This window comes from Camelus ferus, chromosome 6, assembly GCF_009834535.1.
Source record: "Camelus ferus isolate YT-003-E chromosome 6, BCGSAC_Cfer_1.0, whole genome shotgun sequence".
NCBI classification, from domain to species: domain Eukaryota; kingdom Metazoa; phylum Chordata; class Mammalia; order Artiodactyla; family Camelidae; genus Camelus; species Camelus ferus.
Genome location: NC_045701.1, coordinates 52,726,601 through 52,747,930, shown reverse-complemented (window position 1 = coordinate 52,747,930; position 21,330 = coordinate 52,726,601). Strand labels below are relative to the sequence as shown.

Below are 21,330 nucleotides of genomic sequence, written 5' to 3'. Positions count from 1 at the left end.
TGAGCACTAAGCATGTATTAACTCATTTAATCCTTACAAGTCTCTGGGGGCATGGTCAATTATCCCCATTTTGGAAAGAAGAGACCAAGACACAGAGAGGTTAAGTAATTTGCCCAAGGTCACACAGCTAGGCGAGGCTGTAAGAAGAATCATCTGGGATGTCTGCTGAAATAGACTCCTGGTCTCCACCCCAGGCCGACTGAATCATAAATCTCTTGGGGGAGGAGGATAAGGCCCAGAAATCTGTATCTTAAACAAGTTCCTCAGATGAGGCTGATGCACAAGCAGATTTAGGAACCACTGGGTCCAAGACCCTTAAAAAAGTCAATTTCTATTAAATGCATTTTATCACCACTTAACTGGGGACATGAACGGGGCAAGTCAGGTAATAATTAGCTCATTTTCAAATAGCTCCAACCCTTTCACAAATAGCTTGAACGAGAGTGAGGAGGAGGCAGGTCAGGCACCATTTAATGTATGAGTAAAGTGAAATCAGACTGAACTGTGCCCAAGTAATTAAAGTAATGTCAAGACAGAAACAGGTCTTTTGACTCACAGGGCAGTGTGGATGCTCTTTGGCAACAGAGCCCTTTATTTATATAGGCCATCTTCCTGAAACAGAGAAGCACATGTGTCCTAATCCTTACCTTCCTCCTTTCTTTGTGTATTTTTTCCCATAATTTCTGAACAAACTGAAATTATGGGTTTTACTGATCACTTGATATACATACTATTAACTGTAATTCTTTGAACACTCCCCCAAAATGGATACAGCTACCAAAGTAGACAAATAGCTGGGAAAAATCAAGAATGTGCTCCAAAAAAAGGAAGTATATCATTCTCAATAATCTAAGACTCTTCTTGTTATGAACTGCAGCCTTTTCTTTATAATAGTGAGTCTCAAATAGACATCAATAGAAACATCTTTTTATATCATTCTTTATTCTTTGATCAAAAGTTAACTTCTGAAAGAACTGGACAACTCCCATGCTACTAGTAATTTACCCTCTGAGTACAGCTTTCTGTTTCCTAATTCCTTTGTTACAGGCTTTTCAAAACAATTCTGTTTGGTGAATTCATCATAAACTTTTCTCATCACATTTCTTCTGCAAATAGAATAACTTAGGGTAGAGTGGTGGAGACCAGATACAAATTAAAATTAGTCATTTCTTCTGTTAAATAAAAGACTCTTTGATTTTAGGGTCACTACTGATAAGTGGCAAGGATTATAATTACAGCACATGCATAAGAACATAAGAAAGCTAACTATCTTCATCTTCAATTTTGAAAAAAACATCAACTTTGGTGCCTGAAATAATATTGATTTAAAAAAACAAAACAATAAAATCCCACAAAAACAAACAACTGAGTATTTTAGTAAGTTATTTTAAACTTACCACAAATACCAACTTTCCAACATTGGTCCAAGGGAAATCATAAAGTAACTGTTTCTCTTCATCTAAATTCTGTGGAAAGAATTATGAGAGTTACTTACAACTCTTGTAAGTAATGCACGTAGAGTTACTGAGGAAACTGACAGACATTCTAAAATAGCTCTAACTTCTTTCCCAGAAAACTAAAATATAGTAATTAAAATCTGAAAGAGGTCCCCAATTCTCTTTGGAGACATGCAGACAGTAATTAAAAGAGAAGCAAGACAATTCTGTCGCTTTTGGTTCCTGAGTGACTGCATTAACTGGCCCTTGCACGGCAATCTTTTCCCGTTTGGCCTAGCCCTAAATTTAAATTAAAAAAGTCCAGAAGACTCAGGCATTCAAGAGATGAGATAAGGCACTCAGACTTTCGTAATTGGATATTTTGCCTATGTCAAAGATAAGACATCCTTATATTCTCCTAGGTCTCACAGAGAGAGGCATGCTCTCTTCCCTGTTTATGACTGTGGGTAACACCATCCCACTCGCAAAAGAATGACAGCTACTACATATTCAAGGAACAAGTTTTACTGGAAAAGTATAACGGAAATTAGAATGTCTGGTTGGGCATTGTATTAGAAAGTCTTTTTTCTTTCCACAGTTATAGATGTGCCAGATGATAAAAAGGATTATTAGAAATCAATGACATGCAAAGAAAAATATTTGGATATTAATGATCTGTTAGTGATGAATGTGGGCCAATCTTTGGCTTGCTGTTTCCTGTTCTGGAGGACTTATTAGCATCAAGGACCTGACTGCTCCACTTCATCTGTCCCACATCATCCATGTCTGTGCTAGACAAATAGAAAGCAATGACCAATCCATGGTTGGAAGTGGGCCAGTGAACCTACTGCAGAACCAGACAGACACACTGTCAAAGTAGGGCGGAGTGGGTGCCATTTGACACTTACTTCTCATTAACTAACCTGAAAAATCTGTATTCCCCGCATGGTCAAACCAAGGGTCAGAGAAGCTTCAATTTCCCTTTTATCCTGTAGGAATAAAATTGTATGAGAAAGTATATTTTTCTTCCATAATGAACAACTCAGCACCAAGAAAAGAGATAGAAAGATAAATTTTAGGATTAGAAAGCTTTTGACTTAAAATGACTTTGCTTGTCTTTCTGTATCCCTCTTTTTTCTATAAGATTTAAGAAAATCCTGGGCACATATTAAATCAATAATGGTTATTTTCTACTTTTTAAATCTCTGAAATTTCAAAATATTAGTGTTCTCACTATATTATATACACTTTTCATATCTGACAATATGTTAAATATTTGCATTATTGAGAATTCCAATAAGACTACTTTGTGCTTTTACACCATTTTTTTAACCTTCTATCTTACGCTTAATCTTTTCTCATATGTTAGAATCTTGAGCATAATGTCATAGTTATATTCTGAGATGTACTAGACGTTATGGTTTAAAATTGGGTAAACCTCCCAACTCTGAAACCGAAGTTAGAGGCAAGCCTAAACAGTTAATGCTCTCTCATGAAGATAGCTAATAAAGTATTATATTCAGTTGGTTTGGAACAAAAATACTTATGTTTTAGAAGTTCAATTATCACTTGCCAATATGATATACATTCTACCAGCTAAACCATAAACTAAAAAAATATACTACAATGAACATAAGGAAAAAAACTGTACAATTAAAAAGGCATTCTGAACTTGGCCACATCTTTTAAGTGCTCATCTGTAATAGGTGGATATAAGGTTAAAGTTCAAAATAGAAAATAAATAAAATTGCTAAGTAACTAAAATACTTTCATTATGAGATTTCTCAATAAAAATAATATATGAGTATGTGCAGATCTTTATTACACTTAGTGCCAGTCTTTGCATGAATATGGAAAGAAGTATTTCTTAGAAAATACATCCTCACCTGGCATGGTCAAGAGAAGACATAGCCTATTTTCACTATTCAGGCTGTTTTCTAATATTCTTTACATCAATAAAGGTACATACAGTACAGGTTTAACAGAAGAAACCAATCCATCACTATGAATTTAGGCCAATTTCCCTTTCTAGGCTGTTCTGATTACTTCATGAAATAAGACTGTGCTCATAAAAATGCTGTTGTGTGTGTCTGAGCTGTATTACTGGGAAAGAGGCACAGAAGTTTTATTTTCTTATGTTTCCTGTCTTCTGTCTTCCTATCTCCATTTTATAAGCAGGCATTTTATAAGCAGGCCTTAAAGGAAGCAGTTTTAATGGCTGCCACTTGATTTCTTCAAAGAATGAAAATTCTGCCCATAAGGAAACAATATATTTATTTGCCCACCTCACTCAGTTCATTATTATTGACCACCTTGTTTTAAGCACTCGAGAGTAATTCTCTATGCCATGTAAAAGTAACACACTTGAAGCAAATTTGAAAGATTCATTTTTACACAAAAGATAAACTGCAGATACCTACCTCACTAAAGGATTCTTAATGAGATTCCTTAAAATACCAAGCTTCTCTAGCAAATAAAAAGCAACTAACATTTACTGAGTATTCTCTACTGTGCCAAGCACCCCACCTGGTTATTTCAGATTCATCATCTTGTGGAATCTTCCCAACCCACAGATACAGGCTCATTCCCACTGAACAGGTGCCCAGGGGTGGTTACAGTAGCCTCGGGTCGCAGCAATGGTGAGCACGGATGCAACGTTTCTAACTGATACCTGATTCCAATGTATCATTCATACTTCTAATACATTTCCAAATATAAACTAATGGTAAAAAAGTCATTTATTTGCATTTTCTCATATAAATTGAGGTGTCACAGTGAACTCTCTTAAAAGAAAAAAGAACTCAGTTTTCTAGGAATTTAGGTGAAGAGATCTTACTGAACTCTATGCCTTTCAAAAATGACAGGGCATTATCAATGCATCTCTTGGGTATGGAAGAGAGAAGAAATAACATCCTTTGCTCTCTTATTAAGTTTTTTGAACCAGTCAGGAAAATTACCCAGCAATATAGCCAAACTACAGTCCAGTCTCTAATGGTCTAGTTATGCTAATCTTATCACAAAGGGTGTAGGAGAGATAACAAACCTACTAACAACCACGATAATGGTAACACAGCAACAAGTTTAACATCTTGCTTAACAGGTGCTGGGCACTGTTTTAAGCACTTTTCACCCATTAATTCCGCTAGTCTTCAATAAACCTCAGAGGCTGGTAATGGAACATCCCCACTCATCTATGGGGAAACTAAAGCACAGAAAGGCAAAGTCACATGCCTAAGGTTACAGAATAAGAGGAGAAGCTAGGATTTAATCCCAGCAAGTTAGGTACAATAGCCCATTCTGAACCACCTCATCCTATTTGGTTTGAGAATACGTATACTTTTGAGTACTTAAGTGGGAATTCAAGAGTTCTTGCCACAGAAGTGATACTTGTGAAACAGGGAGAGGAGTGGGGGGCGGGGGGAGAAGACAGGACATGATAAACAGTATTGTAAGTGCCACCCTGAAGAACCTGGCCCCAGTTATTATTGGGTATGTGACCTCTGATCCAGCACAGAAAAATGAGGCTAGACACAAAAACACAAAACACAAGGACACAGGACAACGACAGTGACAAACTTGAGAGAGTCTGGGAAGCACGGAGTTCAGCAGTGTAAGCACACAGCCTCTCATCAAGTTGACCCGAGTAGAACCCTGGCTCTTACTAGTGTTGTGATCTTTGGTGCGTATCCTGGTCTGTAAAATGAACATTATAGTTCCTATCCTAGAGAGTCATGAGAATTTTTTTAAAAAGGGTAAACTTGCCCCAGAAACACAATACTCAATAAACACTAGTTGCTGCGATGATGTTCTTATTACTAATGGATATAATGCAGGTATGGCTTCATTTCTAGGAGTATTAAAACTTACTGACCAAACAAGTTGCAACTGTTACTCCCCAAGGCAGAAATGCAGATTTGGGAAGGAGGAAAATAACTATTTCATAATCAGATGCACAATTTACAGCCACTTGTTATCTCAATATTAGAACCATTAAGAAGACTCCATCCCACTCCTAGGCCTGAGGAGAAGCATCACTGAGACTCCAAGATTGACCTATGGTGACAAAGAGCAGTTCAAATGAAACTCTTTTAAAAGCCCATTAAAAAAAAAAAAAAAGGAAAAAAGAAAAGACAACAGTAAATAAAAGCTTTTCCTGATCAAGAAGGTATAGCTGCAGACTTACTGCAGTTTTGTACCTTATACAATCTGTAGTAATGAACGGCGACGTCGTCCAGCCGGACAGCCTCTTTGATATATTTAAGATGAGCCTCGGAAGCTGTCAGTGCAAACTGATCTTTGTGCATGTTTGGAATGTGCTTCAGGATGTAGTCCTTCCCTCTCTTGGAAACAACCTGTTGGAATACAATAGGAGTGCAATGCAACATTTGTTGGAGGGATGCAAGTACCACCCTCTATACCAAAATGATGAAAGGACGAGAACCAAAAATAGGCCATGTAAACTGGCTAATCTCCATTAGAAAATTCCCACGCTTATTCTTTTTCGGACCATGTGTTAGGTTACCAGGCTGAATCAGCTAATACTAGAAGTTAGAGTCAATTTAGCTATAATACTCCATATCTAAGAAGAAAAACCACAAGGAATGGGAAAAGTATGTTTTCTTGGTTTTAAAATCATGAACAACAACAAAAAAAACAGATCAACTTGCAAAATTTGGTACACACCATTGTTTATACTTGCAAAATTACTAGTGTCATGAAATACAACCACTGTCAGCACGTCTTCAGGTTCTGGATCCTACTTGACTCTTCTAAAATTACAGCCACAGAGTGGGAGGTTCTAAATGTTAATCCAAAGAAGGCAGCGGACTGAGAGGAATTCTCAGAAACACTTCCGTTTTTTGCATAAGAGGCTGATACGAACACTCTGTTTGAATACTATGAGAAAAGAATTTCACCCAAATATCCATTACAATTCACTGTGACGTCAGTTTTCACCGGGAAGCAGTCTAAGATTTTAGATATCAAGAAATATAGCATCCAGTAGCTGCAGGCTAAAAGAAAGGTGTTGATAAGTTAAAAGTCTTAGATGATTTCATTAAGATCATAAAATAAGGAAAGAACTATACAAAGTAAACAAAAAGCATTTTAGTGCTTAAAAGGATCAGAATTTTAAAATTAGAGAATTTTTAGTTTTTTAGCAATGTTTTTACAGACATTGATACTTTGTTTCTTCCCATGAATGTTTAAAGGAGAATTAAACATGATGAAGTATTAGATAATAATCAAGTTTTGCTGAGAACTCAAGTCACAGATGTTTCTTTCTAGACTCCGTTCACATGGAGATCATTTAAATCAGTGCTTATCAACCTTTTTCAGGTCAAAGAACCCATAGAAAATAATACTTGTAAGGGCAATAAAGTAGATGGTTTTGGTGATGGCAAGGGTCAAAGAAGCTAGCATCTCAGCAACCCAGATGCCATGACACACTAATTGGGAAGCTCTGATTCAAATGACCAAGAGTCAGTGAGCACCAGATGATAACTAGGAATGTAAATGCAGGCTAATTTTGGTCCAACAGTCATTGATATGTAATAGCTTAACACATTTCGTGGTTTCTCTTCAACAACTGAAGCACTGTCAATCAGTGAAAAAAATTTATATTGAGCACCGTGATGTGAAATGCTGAAGAAACAGAAAAGTCTAAGTTTATGCCTGTCCTCTAGAATATGCTAAGAAACATTTAGTTTACTGGGGGCAAGAGACAACAGAGCACTTGAAAATAAAATACTTATGTTCAGGGTCTGATAGAACCCAGGGGAGGGGCACTGGGCACCCAGACAGTCTGCCCTGGGAACCACACCTGAACAGAGTCTCAGAGGACGAGCAAGAGTAAGCCAGGTAAAACAGGAGGTGGCTTCACTAGCTGAAGGAGCTGCAGGAAGAAAGGCCCAAAGTGTGAAACACCTCAGTAGGTGTAGAGAAGCAGGAACTGCTAGATGTTTCTAGAGCATAATGTTCAAGGTGCGGGACAACCAGAAAGGAAGCTGGAAAGGCTAGCTGGGACCACATCCTGGGAAGTTCCAAGGTCATGCTTGGGAGCCTGGGCTTCACTCCGCAGGTGAAGGTTAAATCAGAGGCAAAATCAACCCCTCTGCAAGCCATGGAGTGAAGACTGAAGCAGGGGCAACTCTCCACAGGAGTGCTGATGGGAATTGGAACCCAGAAATGAGGAGCAACGAGAGGGAGAGAACGATAAGCATTTAGGAAGTTAACAGCAACCAAAACACAAGGGAATTTTACTTCTTAAGCTGGGGGATGAGGAACCGAGTGTTTCTGTTAGAGGATGTTCTGGTGGACTGGATGTGGCAGGGAGAAAGAAGGGTGACGAGGAAGGTCCTGTGTGACTCTTCTGGGTAATCGGGTGGACAGCAGTGCCTCTAGCTGAGGTTGGAAATGCACAGAACTGAGGTGGGAAGATGAACCTGATTTGGGACATTTTTAGTTTGAGGTGCCTGTGGGTAAACAGCCACCTCACAGGCACAGGGCAGAGAAATGGATTTGGGAGGTGCTAGCACATAGGTAGTTGTTAGAAAGCACTAATTTGGATGAGATCTCCTGGGATGTGAGTGATTAAGTGTCAAATGTAGTAGAGAAATTCAGGAAAAGAAGTGAGACGTATCCACTGGATTAGGCAATTTTAAGGTCACTGGTGACCTTAGAGACAGCACCATGAGTGGAGGGAGCGGTGAGGAAAGAAGGCAGATGGGTGTGGGTTGAGGAGTACATGTCAGAGTAAAGAAGCTAAAAAATCAAATATACATCACTTTTACAAGAAGTTTTACTGAGGACGGAAGGTGAGAACGGTAGCTCTTATGTCCCTCCCTCTCTCTCTGCCCTGAGGATGGGGAGGTGTGAACCAAAGTCTGTTCCAACTGAAGCAGAGTTCATTTGAGCAGAGACTAAAGATACAGAAGAGAGACATCTCAGCAGAGACCTGGAGGAAGAATGGGAAGTCCTATCAACAGGGTGGGGTGGAGAGAGGACAGCTGAGATTGTTGGTGCTCGAATAACCTGTTTTCTTGCTGAAGTTAAGGGGGTGGCTCCTCTCTTGAGAGTGAAGGAGATGACAGTCAGAACAAGGAGTTGACTTATATTCGTTTCTTCAACACAGGAAAAGCTGTGAATTATCTCACCTTTTAAAGAGTAACAGCACAGCAGCATGTAAAGTAATGAAGCTAGAACACTCCCTTACACCATACACAAAAATAAACTCAAAATGGATCCAAGACTTAAACATAAGACAAGATACAATAAACCTCCTAGAAGAAAATACAGGCAAAACATTATCTGACATACACCTCAAAAATGTTCTCCTAGGGCAGTCTACTCAAGCAATAGAAATAAAAGTAAGAATAAACAAATGGGATCTAATTAAACTTACAAGCTTCTGCACAGCAAAGGAAACCATAAGTAAAACAAAATGACAGCCTACGGAATGGGAGAAAATTTTTGCAAATGATGAAACGGACAGAGGCTTGCTCTCCAGAATACATAAGCAGCTCATACGACTTAATAAGAAAAAAACAAACAACCCAATCTAAAAATAGGCAGAAGACCTAAACAAGCAATTCTTCAAGGAAGAAATACAAATGTTCAATAGGCACATGAAAAAATGCTCAATATCAGAGAAATGCAAATCAAAACTACAATGAGGTTATCACCTCACACCATTCAAAATGAATGGCCATCATTCAAAAGTCCACAAATGACAAATGCTGGAGAGACTGTGGAGAAAAGGGAACCCTCCTACATTGTTGGTGGGAATGCAGGTGCAGCCACTGTAGAAAACAGTATGGAGATTCCTCAAAAGACTAGGAATAGACTTACCATATGACCCAGGAATCCTGCTCCTGGGCATATATCCAGAAGAAACACTACTTCAAAATGACACCTGCACCCCAATGTTCATAGCAGCACTATTTACAATAGCCAAGACATGGAAACAGACTAAATGTCCATCAGCAGATGACTGGGTAAAGAAGCTGTGGTATATTTATACAATGGAATACTATTCAGCCATAAAATGACAACATAATGCCATTTGCAGCAACATGGATGTCCCTGAAGAATGTCATTCTAAGTGAAGTAAGCCAGAAAGAGAAAGAAAAATACCATATGAGATCACTCATATGTGGAATCTAAAAAAAAAAAAAAAAGAACATAAATACAAAACAGAAACAGACTCATAGATATAGAATACAAACATGGTTACCAAAGGGGAGGGGGGTGGGAAGGGACAGACTAGGAGTTCAAACTTTGTCAATACTGACAGGCATATGCAGAATAGATAAACAAGATTATACTGTATAGCACAGGGAAATATATACAAGATCTTGTGGTAGCTCACAGCAAAAAAAAATGTGACAATGAATATATGCATGTTCATGTATAACTGAAAAATTGTGCTCTACACTGGAATTTGGCACAACATTGTAAAATGACTATAACTCAATAAAAAAAGTTAAAAAAAACAAAACCAAAAAAAAAATAAAAATGAAAAAAAAAAACAGTAATTTTTTTTCCCTTTGAAGGGGAAAAATGCTGCTAGAATTAAGAGTAAATGAGAAGGTCAAGGCCATGTAAATGCCAAAAGAAGGCTGGCAAATTTCAAGTTTCACCATCTTTAGGATGGAGAGCAATCGTCTTCCTCCTTACCTGTAAGCAGGCCTATCGAGTACACGGAGAGACTGAGTGTACCCTGTTCTAAGGGGTGAAATGTGTATCTGGGCATGACAGAGGGTTTTACTGGCCATAAATCATCTGGGTTCCCATTTCTTGAATCATCATGAGTAATGACACAACTGACTAGAAACCTGCTAAAGAAAACTCTTTAGAATTTGGAAACAGTGCCTACCCAAGATGGGAAGTAAGCCTCGGGCTCAAAGTATTTTCCATAGTGTTTATTCCTTTTGAAGTTCCCCAGGTCAGCCTGCAGGGCGAAGGCTGCCAGCAGGAAGTAGGCCTCCTCTCGGAGCACACACTGGGAATGAAGAACTTGTTTTCTCAGGTGCCAGTAATAATAGTATCTTGCTGCTCTGTCACTAGGAAAATAAAAGAAAACAGAACGCACATTTTGATGGAACAAACTAAAGGCATGTAAACAGAACCCAAATCCTGCTATCCATCTGGTGACAAGGCTCTTCTGTTACTGCTCCCTCCTCCCGCCATCCCCACTCACTGGAAAGGGGGAAGCTGCAGCTAATAGCTGATCTCCCCTGATTGCGGCCTCACGGAGGTCGCAGGGAACAGGGACCCCAAGTCAGATGACCCAGACTGCAAAGATAACAATCCCTAAGGCCTGTAACACTTGACTTATTCAGAGAATGGACAAAAGATCCGAATTATTCCACTCCAATGTGGTAAATACTACACAGAACAAGTTTTATAATAGAAGCCCAGGCATTTGTCGTCTGTATTAAAATAATTTTGCTACAGTACTGCACACATGATATAAATGAGGATAAATCTGAGGGGACAATCATGGTTTTAATGTTATGAGGCCCCTTTTGGTTTTGTTTTTCATCTGAGCACATTACAAATACTCTAAGGCCCTTTCAAAAATATCTCAGTTTATCTGCCCTACTAGAAAAAAATTTGCTTAACTATAAATAGTGGGTTTTTTTCCTCTCAGAATGAATGAACTGAAAACTTTCCTTAAATCGTTTTCTTTTAATTAAGTGGATGTTATGTTATGAGTGTGCTTTCACAGGCACATGTTGAAACAATCACAACGGTCCTCACAAATGGAAATGTAATAGTGCACTCATTACAATCCATTGAGGTCAGAAATAAATACAGTCCCCATTAAATACATTGAGTAAGAAGTGCTGACTGGGGAAAAACACGGTCAAGCTCCAAAATATGTCACAGGCAAAAAGAATGCCTCTGTCATCAAAGTAAAAATGCAAGAAAAAAAATGTGTGTGTATGTATTTAATGCGTATTTGCCCCACTCTTATTTTTGGTTGAATGTTTATCTGAGATTCATAGCTCATTAATTGATAATAATAAAAATGTATGAGTTTATTTTAACCAAGATCATGTTTAAGAATGAAGAGTTTAAAAATAAAGCATTTATGTACTTTTTTTCCCCTTGGGACAGAGTGCTTTCTGAGTACTTCTTTTTATAATGCTGATTATCCACATTATTTGGACTAGCTCAACACTGGGGAAAGGGGCAGAAGTACAGGGCTGAATTAAGCATTTATTAGTCCCAGGGAGCTAATCAGTGGCTAAATAATGTATTTTCTTTCTTTCCAGCACATTCCATTCCATTCTCATTAAGTAAATTGAGTAAAAATTTTATATAAACTGAGAATAACTAAAAAAGTTTCTCTGCCTTTAAAAAAATTCTTCATGGGCCAATTAATGTATTTTACTTCATAATTTGCATTTGGCAATAATATGAACATTAAAAGCAAATCTCAGATATAACTCATTAGCCAAATGTGTCTGTCTCTTTTACATGGAGCTTCTCAAAATTTAAAAATAAACAAGTAAAAAACAGAGTTCACATTTCTGCTATTTTCTATCAGCCAACAAAATCACCTCTGAAAATATTCCAGCACTGCACCCTCCTATACCAGTGATTAACTGAGCTTCTGAACTGGTGAATTCTGAGTCTGTATCATAAGCATAGTATTATTCACGCACCCACCTCCAGAAAAAGAACTACCTTCCCCTGCCAAACCGCACCTAAGATTCTCAGAGGGTAGCTCCATTGGGCATAACCTTAGCTTTAAAGCTACTGCCAAGAACAGAAGCAAGATCCCAAAGGTGAAAAGAAAACCAGGCTGTATAAACACCCTGCATTTTTACAGAACAGAGTTCCTGCTGCTGCCCCACTCCCCACCCCACCACCAGAAAACATAATCCACTAACTAACTTCTCCACTTTTCACAAAAGTGTTAGTTCTTTCTTAAATGAAGTATCTTTTTGGTGACTGATTTGTTATGGAAAGCGTGGAGTAGAGAAAATGTGAGCCAGTGATATTGTTAACATTTTCACTGACAGTCTAACATTATCATTCATTCATTCAACAAATATTTGAGTGTCCACTGTACCTCTATTTTAGGAACTGAAGATACATGTGTGTGCACAAAGATTTTTTTAAAATTCCTGCTCTTATGGACCTCATATTCTAGCAGGTGGAGACAAACAATAAACATGGGCACTTTATGTAGAACGTCAGAAGATGAGAGCTATGTAAAAATAAAGGTGCGGAATCTCTGCCTGTCCTCACACCTGATCAGTCGGCCGTTCTCCACGTAGTACTGCACGCGGAAGTGGATGATCATAGGCGGTCCAAATTGGTCAATACCCTAAAACAGGCACACATAAAAAGCAAGCTATGTTTAGTCACTTTGAAAGTAGGTTTCAAAAACAACAAAATACCATTATTTACAAGATACTACACTGAACAGTTTTAACTACTTCTAATGAGTGGGGGCTTGCAGTGGGTAGACAGTGGTCCCACAGGGATACCAGGAGTATGCAAAAACGGGAAGCTATAAAGTCTCATCACTGTAGCTGATACGCATTCACTGTAATACCAATGACAACATAAGGGAAGATAAAAATAAATGCCAGTGGAAATTTCTAGCTGAGATCCAGCTCCTCTCTCAGCTCTGTCCCCTGTGGTGACCATTTGCTCCTCATTACAAATGTTCTCTTGTTCCTCTGACATTCCACATACCAAATTCTAACATGCTGTTTGTTTATTTAGACATTCATGTTCCTATTTTGTAGTTGGCTTTGATGTAGCCTTCCAGTTTACTCCAAGAATTCTTAAATACAAACTGGAGGATCTAGGATTAGAAACTGGGGATTATTCCTGATTTTCAAGGGTGATCCTGGAAACACTAGGTAAATTCCCACGGAATGCTCCCCCGTGTAAATGGAAAGCACCAGTTCTATGAAGTAACAAAATATCAAATGTAAGAATAGCAAAACTAGATTGTAAAATGACTAATAATTTCTAGAACATCGGTTTTGACAACTAACTTGGCCAAAGAAGAGGAACAAGTACTTTTTCCACGCTTTCATTTCAAAACATTATCCCAAGATTACTAAAAAGTTATTACCAGTATTATTTTAGCAGACATCCAAAATCTATCGTTATATGCTATAAGCTATTAATACTTCATTAATGTGACATTTTAGAACTTAAAATTCATTTCTCTTTCCCATTCTTTACTGTATAAAGTGTTAAGATATTTTTCTAATATATAATAGCTAAAATAAACCCTTTAAAAAGTCAAAATAATTTTGCTCATAAATGTAATCTCACCCAAGTGACTTCGTATTGTCGTACCTTGCTGGCCTCTTTCTTCCATTCTTTTGGACAATACTTATAAAGCTTTTGTGACAACTCCATATACACATGTTCATTGTCTGCACATTAAAAAAAAAAAGGAGACAAAGTGATAAAGAAAGGCTAAATTTTTTAAAAGAAAAGAATATACAAAGAAATTTTTTTCAAAAAGCCTCAAGATTTATGAATGTACTCTGAATTCACGTATTATCAAGAAAACTCAACAAGATACTGAAGAATAAAACGGTCTGTGGGGTAGATATTAATGAGATTCTTCATGAATTATCTTGCTTTTGCAACACAGAACACACACAATTAAAAACGTGTAACATTTACAAGAAGTGTTAGTAATATTCCAACACTTGCTTTTACTTAGTTTCTAGGGTCATTATAACTTACAGTCTAATTTCCAACACTGTGGGTGTTACTTGGTCTTAGAAAAACAAGCTCTCTCTCTTTCTCTCTCTCTTTCTCTATATATATATATACATTTTTTTTAACACACTACCACTGTGTCTCTACCATCTGCCGGTTCAACCAGAGCTTTACACTTTAGGAATTCGCAAGCACACATCAATCCTGTAAAGCAGGTAGAGCAGTGATTTCCATCTGACATGAGACAAAGCTGAAACTGAGAGAAGTCAAGGGACATGTCTAAAGCCACATGGCTAGCCTGTGGTAGAACCAGAATCAGAACCAGGTCATCTGACTCCTGTTCCCATGTTCTTTCCCCATACTACAACCTCTTTTTAAAAAAGGACATCTTAAAAAACTCTTATTCTGAAACCTAAGGAAGTTGTAAACTGGTTTTATTAGATTGACTTGTTGAACAACAAAGATAAACAGCCTGGCTGTAGCTGGAATAAGAAGAATTAACTTTGAGTACAAAATGAAAGTAAAGTAATTTAGAATCTGTACGGCATCTTATTCCTTCTTGGCTCTTCCCTGAAAGAATGACTTAGGGCTGTACTAACATAAGGACAGAGCTGAGCATTCGTGTTTTTACTGCTTTCACTGCCACAGGAAGACCTGAAGAGCAAATGGTTGACTCCTCACTTCCTGATGTGCTCCCTGATCCAAGCTCTCTGGCCTCTCCAGAGCTGTCTTTTTAGACTAAAACAGTTCACATTTTAGAACAGAACTGGTTGATCCATTGATCATGATACACTTTCCAATCTGCCAGATCTAAGCATTTTATGATACTAACCAGATCCTCAAGATTTCGTAAGCCTTTAAATTTAAACCAATGCCAGCAGTAGAAAATAATTCATTCCAATTATAAAACATAAATATATTTCACACACACAAAAAACTGAGCAAAGGTTTGAAAGGTTTTTGGTATCTAGAAGACTAAATTAGAGAAATCTTAAAATACGACTTGAAAGAAGAAAGTTTTAAGGAATGGCTGCACTTAGCTCTGTGAACTTAACTCTAACTAAGGTGCTATTGGGAGAGAAAGCTTATATGAAGCCCTTTACTTGAATTGTCTCTACATAAAGTATACAGAAGAAACTGATCCCACATCCCCAAGTCACATGTTCTGACTGGAAAAAAGAGAAGGGGTAAGGAGGGAGAAAAAAAATAAGAGTAAATTAAGAGATCTCTGTTATACTATATATTCAACAGCAAGAGAATTTGAATAGAGAAAAGTCAGTTTCACTGTATCTAAATGCCTTTTAATGTCAAAAATTATAAAACAAATTAAATTACAAAACCATCCAAGATGTTTTCCTACTAGCTCCAGCTGCTCCCTGATTGCAAAGAAACAAAAATCAAGCTTGGTTCATTAAAACGTAAAAGAGCAAACACAGAAAATCCAAACTCTTAAAAAGGAACCAATTTTTATGTTCAAATCATAATAAATACATGACCTAAAATTCTATATCTTATAAGACATACAGAAGAATTAGGTTTAAATAATGAATACTAGATTAAAAATGATAATCAGTTCATGGGTATTTTGAAAATCACTATTATGTAACAATATGCCCAATTTAAGTTACAGCTATAAAATATCATTTCCTCAGGGAGAGTTGGCTAAATCCACCAGAAATGGGACTGAGACTTACTTTGTATAACACTGAGTCCAAAGAGGTGACAGTCCTTTAGCCTGAGTAGGTCACACACCTGGACCAGCAACTGGTGACACAGAATTTTAACCTGTAGGAAAAACAAAAACAAAAACCCCACAACTTAAGATAATAATTCAACCAAGTCCACACACTGAGCCACAATCAGGCAACGCAATGCATCCTAAATATACGCCTTGAAAGGACAAGCTGACACTAGCAAAACAACAGTTGGAAATCACTTTAATCTGCAGCTGTGTTTCACTAACGATTATTACAATACAAATGTCTACAACGTGGTAATGAAGTATCAATGCAATCTTGTACAAGACTCATAAATCTTACGATACATGGACAAGGCCTTGGGTGCACAATAAATATGTGTTTCAGAAGGAACCCAAAACAGCCTAATCAGTTTATCAAAATGATTAATTTGGCAAGTATCTCTACAAGGAAAGTTTTCCTCTTGATGGTCTAAGCAAAATGCTCATATACTGCACAATGAGTGAATACCTTGCTTTTATTTATCTTAATTAATCACTTTTATTGATATATCTTTTAAGTACCCAAACCAGTGTTTTTTTCTGGGTCCTAGTATAACTCAAACATAATAAAACCATATTAATTTGAAACTCTGGGGTTAAGTTGTTCTGAAAAGATACATGTTGAATGATAAAACAGTCTTTAAAAGGTTTTTAAAGTCTTTAAAAGTTTTAACGACTTTTCAAATGTTCGATGAAGTATTTTGGGGGATAGTAATTCTAATAAGTCTGCCTTGTTGAATTCAGAATCATTAAAGCTTAAGAGTGTTGAGATTGACATTAAGGACCATCCAGGGCAATTTCTTCATTTTACAGAGGTAGGGGAAAAATAAAACCAGAAAGCTTGAAGTATATGCAGCTAGTAGTGGCAGAGACAGCAACCCACAACTTTGCTAATTTGTATATTATTTTTATGTGTACATTATTAAAATATGTGCAACATATCAGTTTATCATTTTAGGTACATATATTATGGGTGGCATTTCCTCTCACATCTGTACTATTAACTTGCAACTTCTTTCTTCAATTATGATGCCAGTAAGTTTTAACTATTACAAATTCTAAATTAGTAAACTCTGAATTAATGACTTTTTAATCATACCTTAAAATACAGCCCAGATTCAGAAAATTAAAAAATGCTGAGATCTGCTCAGGAGCACCAGGGACTCAGTGAAGCTGGGACAGTGACTCATTTTATATTCAGGATAAATAGCAGGCACTCAGTAAATGTCTGATGAATGAAAGCCAGAGGCCTGATTCCCCTGTGGGCCCCTCACCTTCCTTCTGTTCCATGACTACAGACTACTCTCTGACCCACTAAGCAGATCATTTAATAAACGTGCCATTCAAGAATTTAGGGGAAATGTATCAATGCAAAGCCAACACCACTGGGAGGATACATTTGCCAGGAGGAAATCAGGATCATCTTCATTCACTCAAAAAGACTTTGGATTTGAGTTTCTATGTTACTGTGATTCCACTTTACAGATAAGCTTAAATAAAGAAAATGATAAAGTAAAGGAAAAAGTGTCAAATGTTACATAAAACTGAACTATATACTACAAATTTTTGAGACTTAAAATCTCATACAGTCTAGGAGTTCTTTAATCCTTGGTTTTGACTGTATTTTAAAATATCATATACAAAGTGCTCTAGATAATATGTGATAAAGAGTTAAAAGAAAAATTTCAAACCCCACACTGTATATAAAATAAACACTGTTGTAACTTTGTGTAACTGTTGTTCAGATAATGCTGTACATTTCCTCCATGCATCTCATATAATTATTCTTCTTCCTCTAGTTTAAATCAAGTACTTGGAGCCTACTGATAAAGCTCTTTAACATCTATCAAGGAAATACAATGTTCTTGTTCAAGAACTGTAATTAAGTAAGGCTGTGGCTCTGAAGTTGTACCTGCTGTGAAAACAAATTTAAGTTTTTTGTATTTGCATATTATGAGTCTTTAAGGCTACATTTTAGCTGACTGTCAAATTTTTCAAGTTCTTTAATCTTCAGGAGCAAAGGGAACTTTAAAAAGTGCTATAGAGTATGAGGTATTAAGAATAAGAATTAAAACCTTATCTAAAAATATACTCTATATGGAACTTTTTAATAAGAACAGCATTTGATTCTAAATGTCAATGGTTTGTTACTGAGCAAGAAGGTTTAAAATAAACTCCAGAAAAAAAAATTGTTCACTCTTGTTTCAGTGAAGTATAAGCTCTTAGCCACAATTTACATCACTAAAATATTTTGTGGCTCTTACATTTACCATCATTTTATTTCCGAAAATTTCCAAGTTTCCACATTTAATACTTACCTAATGATTAAAATCACTTAGAACAGTCCCCATTAATTTAACTAATGGGGAATTAAAAATACTGAAAACACTAAATTTACCCCACACGCAGGAAGGCAACATTCCATCAACTATACTTGTCAGGGAAGAAACTTTCTTTGTTTAAAAAAAATATTTAGAAATGATTTTTTAAAAAAGAAAGCATTAATGAAATAGTTTTTGTTATAATTAATTTGTTCCACCACAACTCTACAAACATCAACTGCTACTTTCTGAAGACAAAAATAACACTTTGTGGAAAACAACAGTCCTTTGACAGTCCTGATTTGGTTTTCTAGCAGTGAAGGGGGCTCCATACTACTTAACCCAGTCCCTCCTCCCTCCTTTGGTCCAACAGCTTGCTAAAGAGGAGTCTGGACATGGGAGGACCATCTACATACCCTGGAATAAGAACAGATCTACATGGAGTTCAGACACTCCAGCAGAGTTTAATTAACAGAGTGCCCTAATAAAATGAGCAAACAACTCAAAGAAATTAAAACAAGTGCTACTCTATTAAGTGCTCACTTACTGAGCAATACCCACGTCCCAGACACTGCAATAAGCACTTTATGCCCGTTATATCTTTATATGCTCGCAGTGTCCCTGTGAGAAGAGTAAGATTACCTCCACTTCATCAAAGAGGAAACTGAAGCAAAAAAACTAACTTGCCCAAAGCTGCAGAGTAAGTTGTGGAGTAGTTCCCTGTGACTCTAAAGCCCTCCTTAATCGTGATGATATATGGCCTTACAGCCCATGATTATAGTCCTGACTATCCTGTAGAAATTCTTATACTAATTTTGCAAAAGAAGATAATTGAAGTGTAAAATTAATCTCTTATAGGGAATTACAATGATAACAGCAGCTACTATCTATGTGCTAGAAATTATGCTATTTGCTAACCCTTAACTCTCACAATGACCTTGTACCATAGGTATTATTCCCATTTCACAGGCGAAGATGTTAAAGCTGAGGGAGGAGGTTTAATGAATTTTCCAAAAGTCACTCAGACATGGCATTTGAATTCTGGTCTGTGTCTTTTAAGTCCACTCATGTTTTCTCATTAGCATACTGCCCCTTAATTATTCCTCATAAAGCAGAAAGGGAGCTAATACAAATCAAATACCTACTATGTGCTAGGTACCGGGCAATTTGCTTTTACAAATGAGGAAGATGAGTGAGTTTAAACAACTTGTTTAAAGGTCACAAAACCAGTAAATTGTACAAGTCAAAATATAAATAATCTTATAACATTTCTCAGAAATAATGATGACAGTTGTATCATCATCACTAACAACCACCAACATTTACTTTGTCTTTACCATGTGTCATGTACTGTTCTAAGGCTTAGGCCGCTAAGATGATGTCCAAAATGCGGTCCATTAAACAGTTCTGTAGAGTGAAAGAAAGTAAGTGGTGCTAGTCTACATGTCTCTGCCTGCCTGGCTCAAGACTTTAAAGTATCTACAGCACCCGTTCAGGGGATATTGTCAAACGCAGATGCCTACGTCCTAGACTTATTAGATCAGCATCTCCAAGGAGTAGAGTCCCATAGTCTGAGTATTTAACAAGCTCTCCAAATAATTCTGATGTATATCAAGTTTTAAAACCACTGATCCACAGGAACAAATGGACTGGCTATCTGCTGATAATAATTCTCCATAATTCTCTTCCTCAGCTGAGATTTTAGTACGAATTAATCAGCTCCTACTCTTCCTCACTCAGTTAGTCTTCCTTCCAGTTACCTGAGGTCAGTAAGGTTTTGCTCCATATCCTTTACGTGTATATAGACACACACATGAACACGTGCACACATATTCTACCAGGTGGAAAGACAGGAATGGAATGGAGAGTAGCTTCTTAAGTGCTCATGCTATATGTTTACATACATTCTTAAAATTTAGTTGGTATCTTTTTTATATAACTGTATAAAAGAACTCAAAAAGCATATTCATATATATATGTAAATTACATTTTAATATATTTTGTCAGTGCCCATACTGGCAAAACATTGCCAATTTTAATTAGGCTTCAAAAACCAAATGCTGCGGAAATAATAGTCTATCACTTTACACGTCCAAAAACAACTTTGAGTACCCTGAATAGGAATGTACCTATTCAATAGAAATTCTGCCCAACAAATTGATAATGTTCATTTAATAGGCAGGTTTGATGGTCAGACAATTCCTGTGAGCAAAAACAAGGTTATATCAGTAACTCAAGAAACTCTGGTGACTGTCAGAATAAAACCAAAATAATAATGGTAATAAGCAGCACCTTTTCCTATATAAACTTTTAACGGAGCTATTTAAATGTCATGCAGATTCAGTGTACCATTTAGAAATATTCTTTTGTACAGAAACTGGGTTAAAAATATAGTAGCATATAGCAAAGGAAACTAATTCAAGGCATGCACTAAGGCAATTTTTTCCTTAATTCCATTAGAATACAATCAGTGAAAGAAAGAATATGAAAGCTGATAATAGGAGAGGGGCTGAAAAATGCTAGGCATGACTGTGATGCCCATAAATTGTTTGGAAGTCTCTACCAAAGCTAAACATACGTATACTTGATGATTCACAACCCACTCTCAGGTATAAGCCCAGAAATGAATACATATGTGCATACACATAAAATATTCATAACAGTTTTGTCCATAAATAGCCCCAAACTTAAAATAATCCCATATCCATAAATAAAAGCTGGATAAAGAAACTGGGCATACTCATACAATGAAATGTTATACAATAATGAAAAAGAAAGAATAACTGTCACATGCAGAGCATGGATGAATTTCACAGGCTAAATGCAGAATGAAAGAAGCCAGATGCAAAAGTAAGCACACCACATTATTTCAGCTGCATGAACTTCAGAAACAAGAAAGTTACTCTATGGTGACAGAGGTGGGAATAGTTATTACCTTTTGGGTAGAGACTGTTAACTAGGAGGGATCACAAAAGATCTTTCTGGGGTGCTAGAAATCTACTATATCTCAAACTGGATGATGGTTACATGGATGTATATACACTTTTGAAAATTCACTGAGATGCACACGTAAGATTCCTATACTTTGCTGTACATAAATTGTAATTTAATTTTAAAAGTAAAAAAA

General features: G+C 36.8%; 1 protein-coding gene across 9 annotated transcripts in view; it reads right to left on the bottom strand.

The window, feature by feature from the left end:
• FRMD6 (FERM domain containing 6) overlaps positions 1-21,330 on the bottom strand; it is a 212,813-nt gene that overhangs the window by 13,469 nt on the left and 178,014 nt on the right. For 8 of the 9 annotated variants that reach the window (XM_032482027.1, XM_032482028.1, XM_032482029.1 and 5 more), the window contains 7 exons: positions 15,839-15,929; positions 13,746-13,849; positions 12,701-12,777; positions 10,312-10,498; positions 5,633-5,788; positions 2,360-2,425; positions 1,398-1,466 (listed from right to left, as the gene is read on the bottom strand). In XM_032482027.1, the coding sequence (XP_032337918.1) occupies positions 1,398-1,466; positions 2,360-2,425; positions 5,633-5,788; positions 10,312-10,498; positions 12,701-12,777; positions 13,746-13,849; positions 15,839-15,929 (750 nt within the window). The remainder of the gene's footprint in view (positions 1-1,397; positions 1,467-2,359; positions 2,426-5,632; positions 5,789-10,311; positions 10,499-12,700; positions 12,778-13,745; positions 13,850-15,838; positions 15,930-21,330) is intronic. The other variant, XM_032482031.1, reaches the window with a different exon arrangement.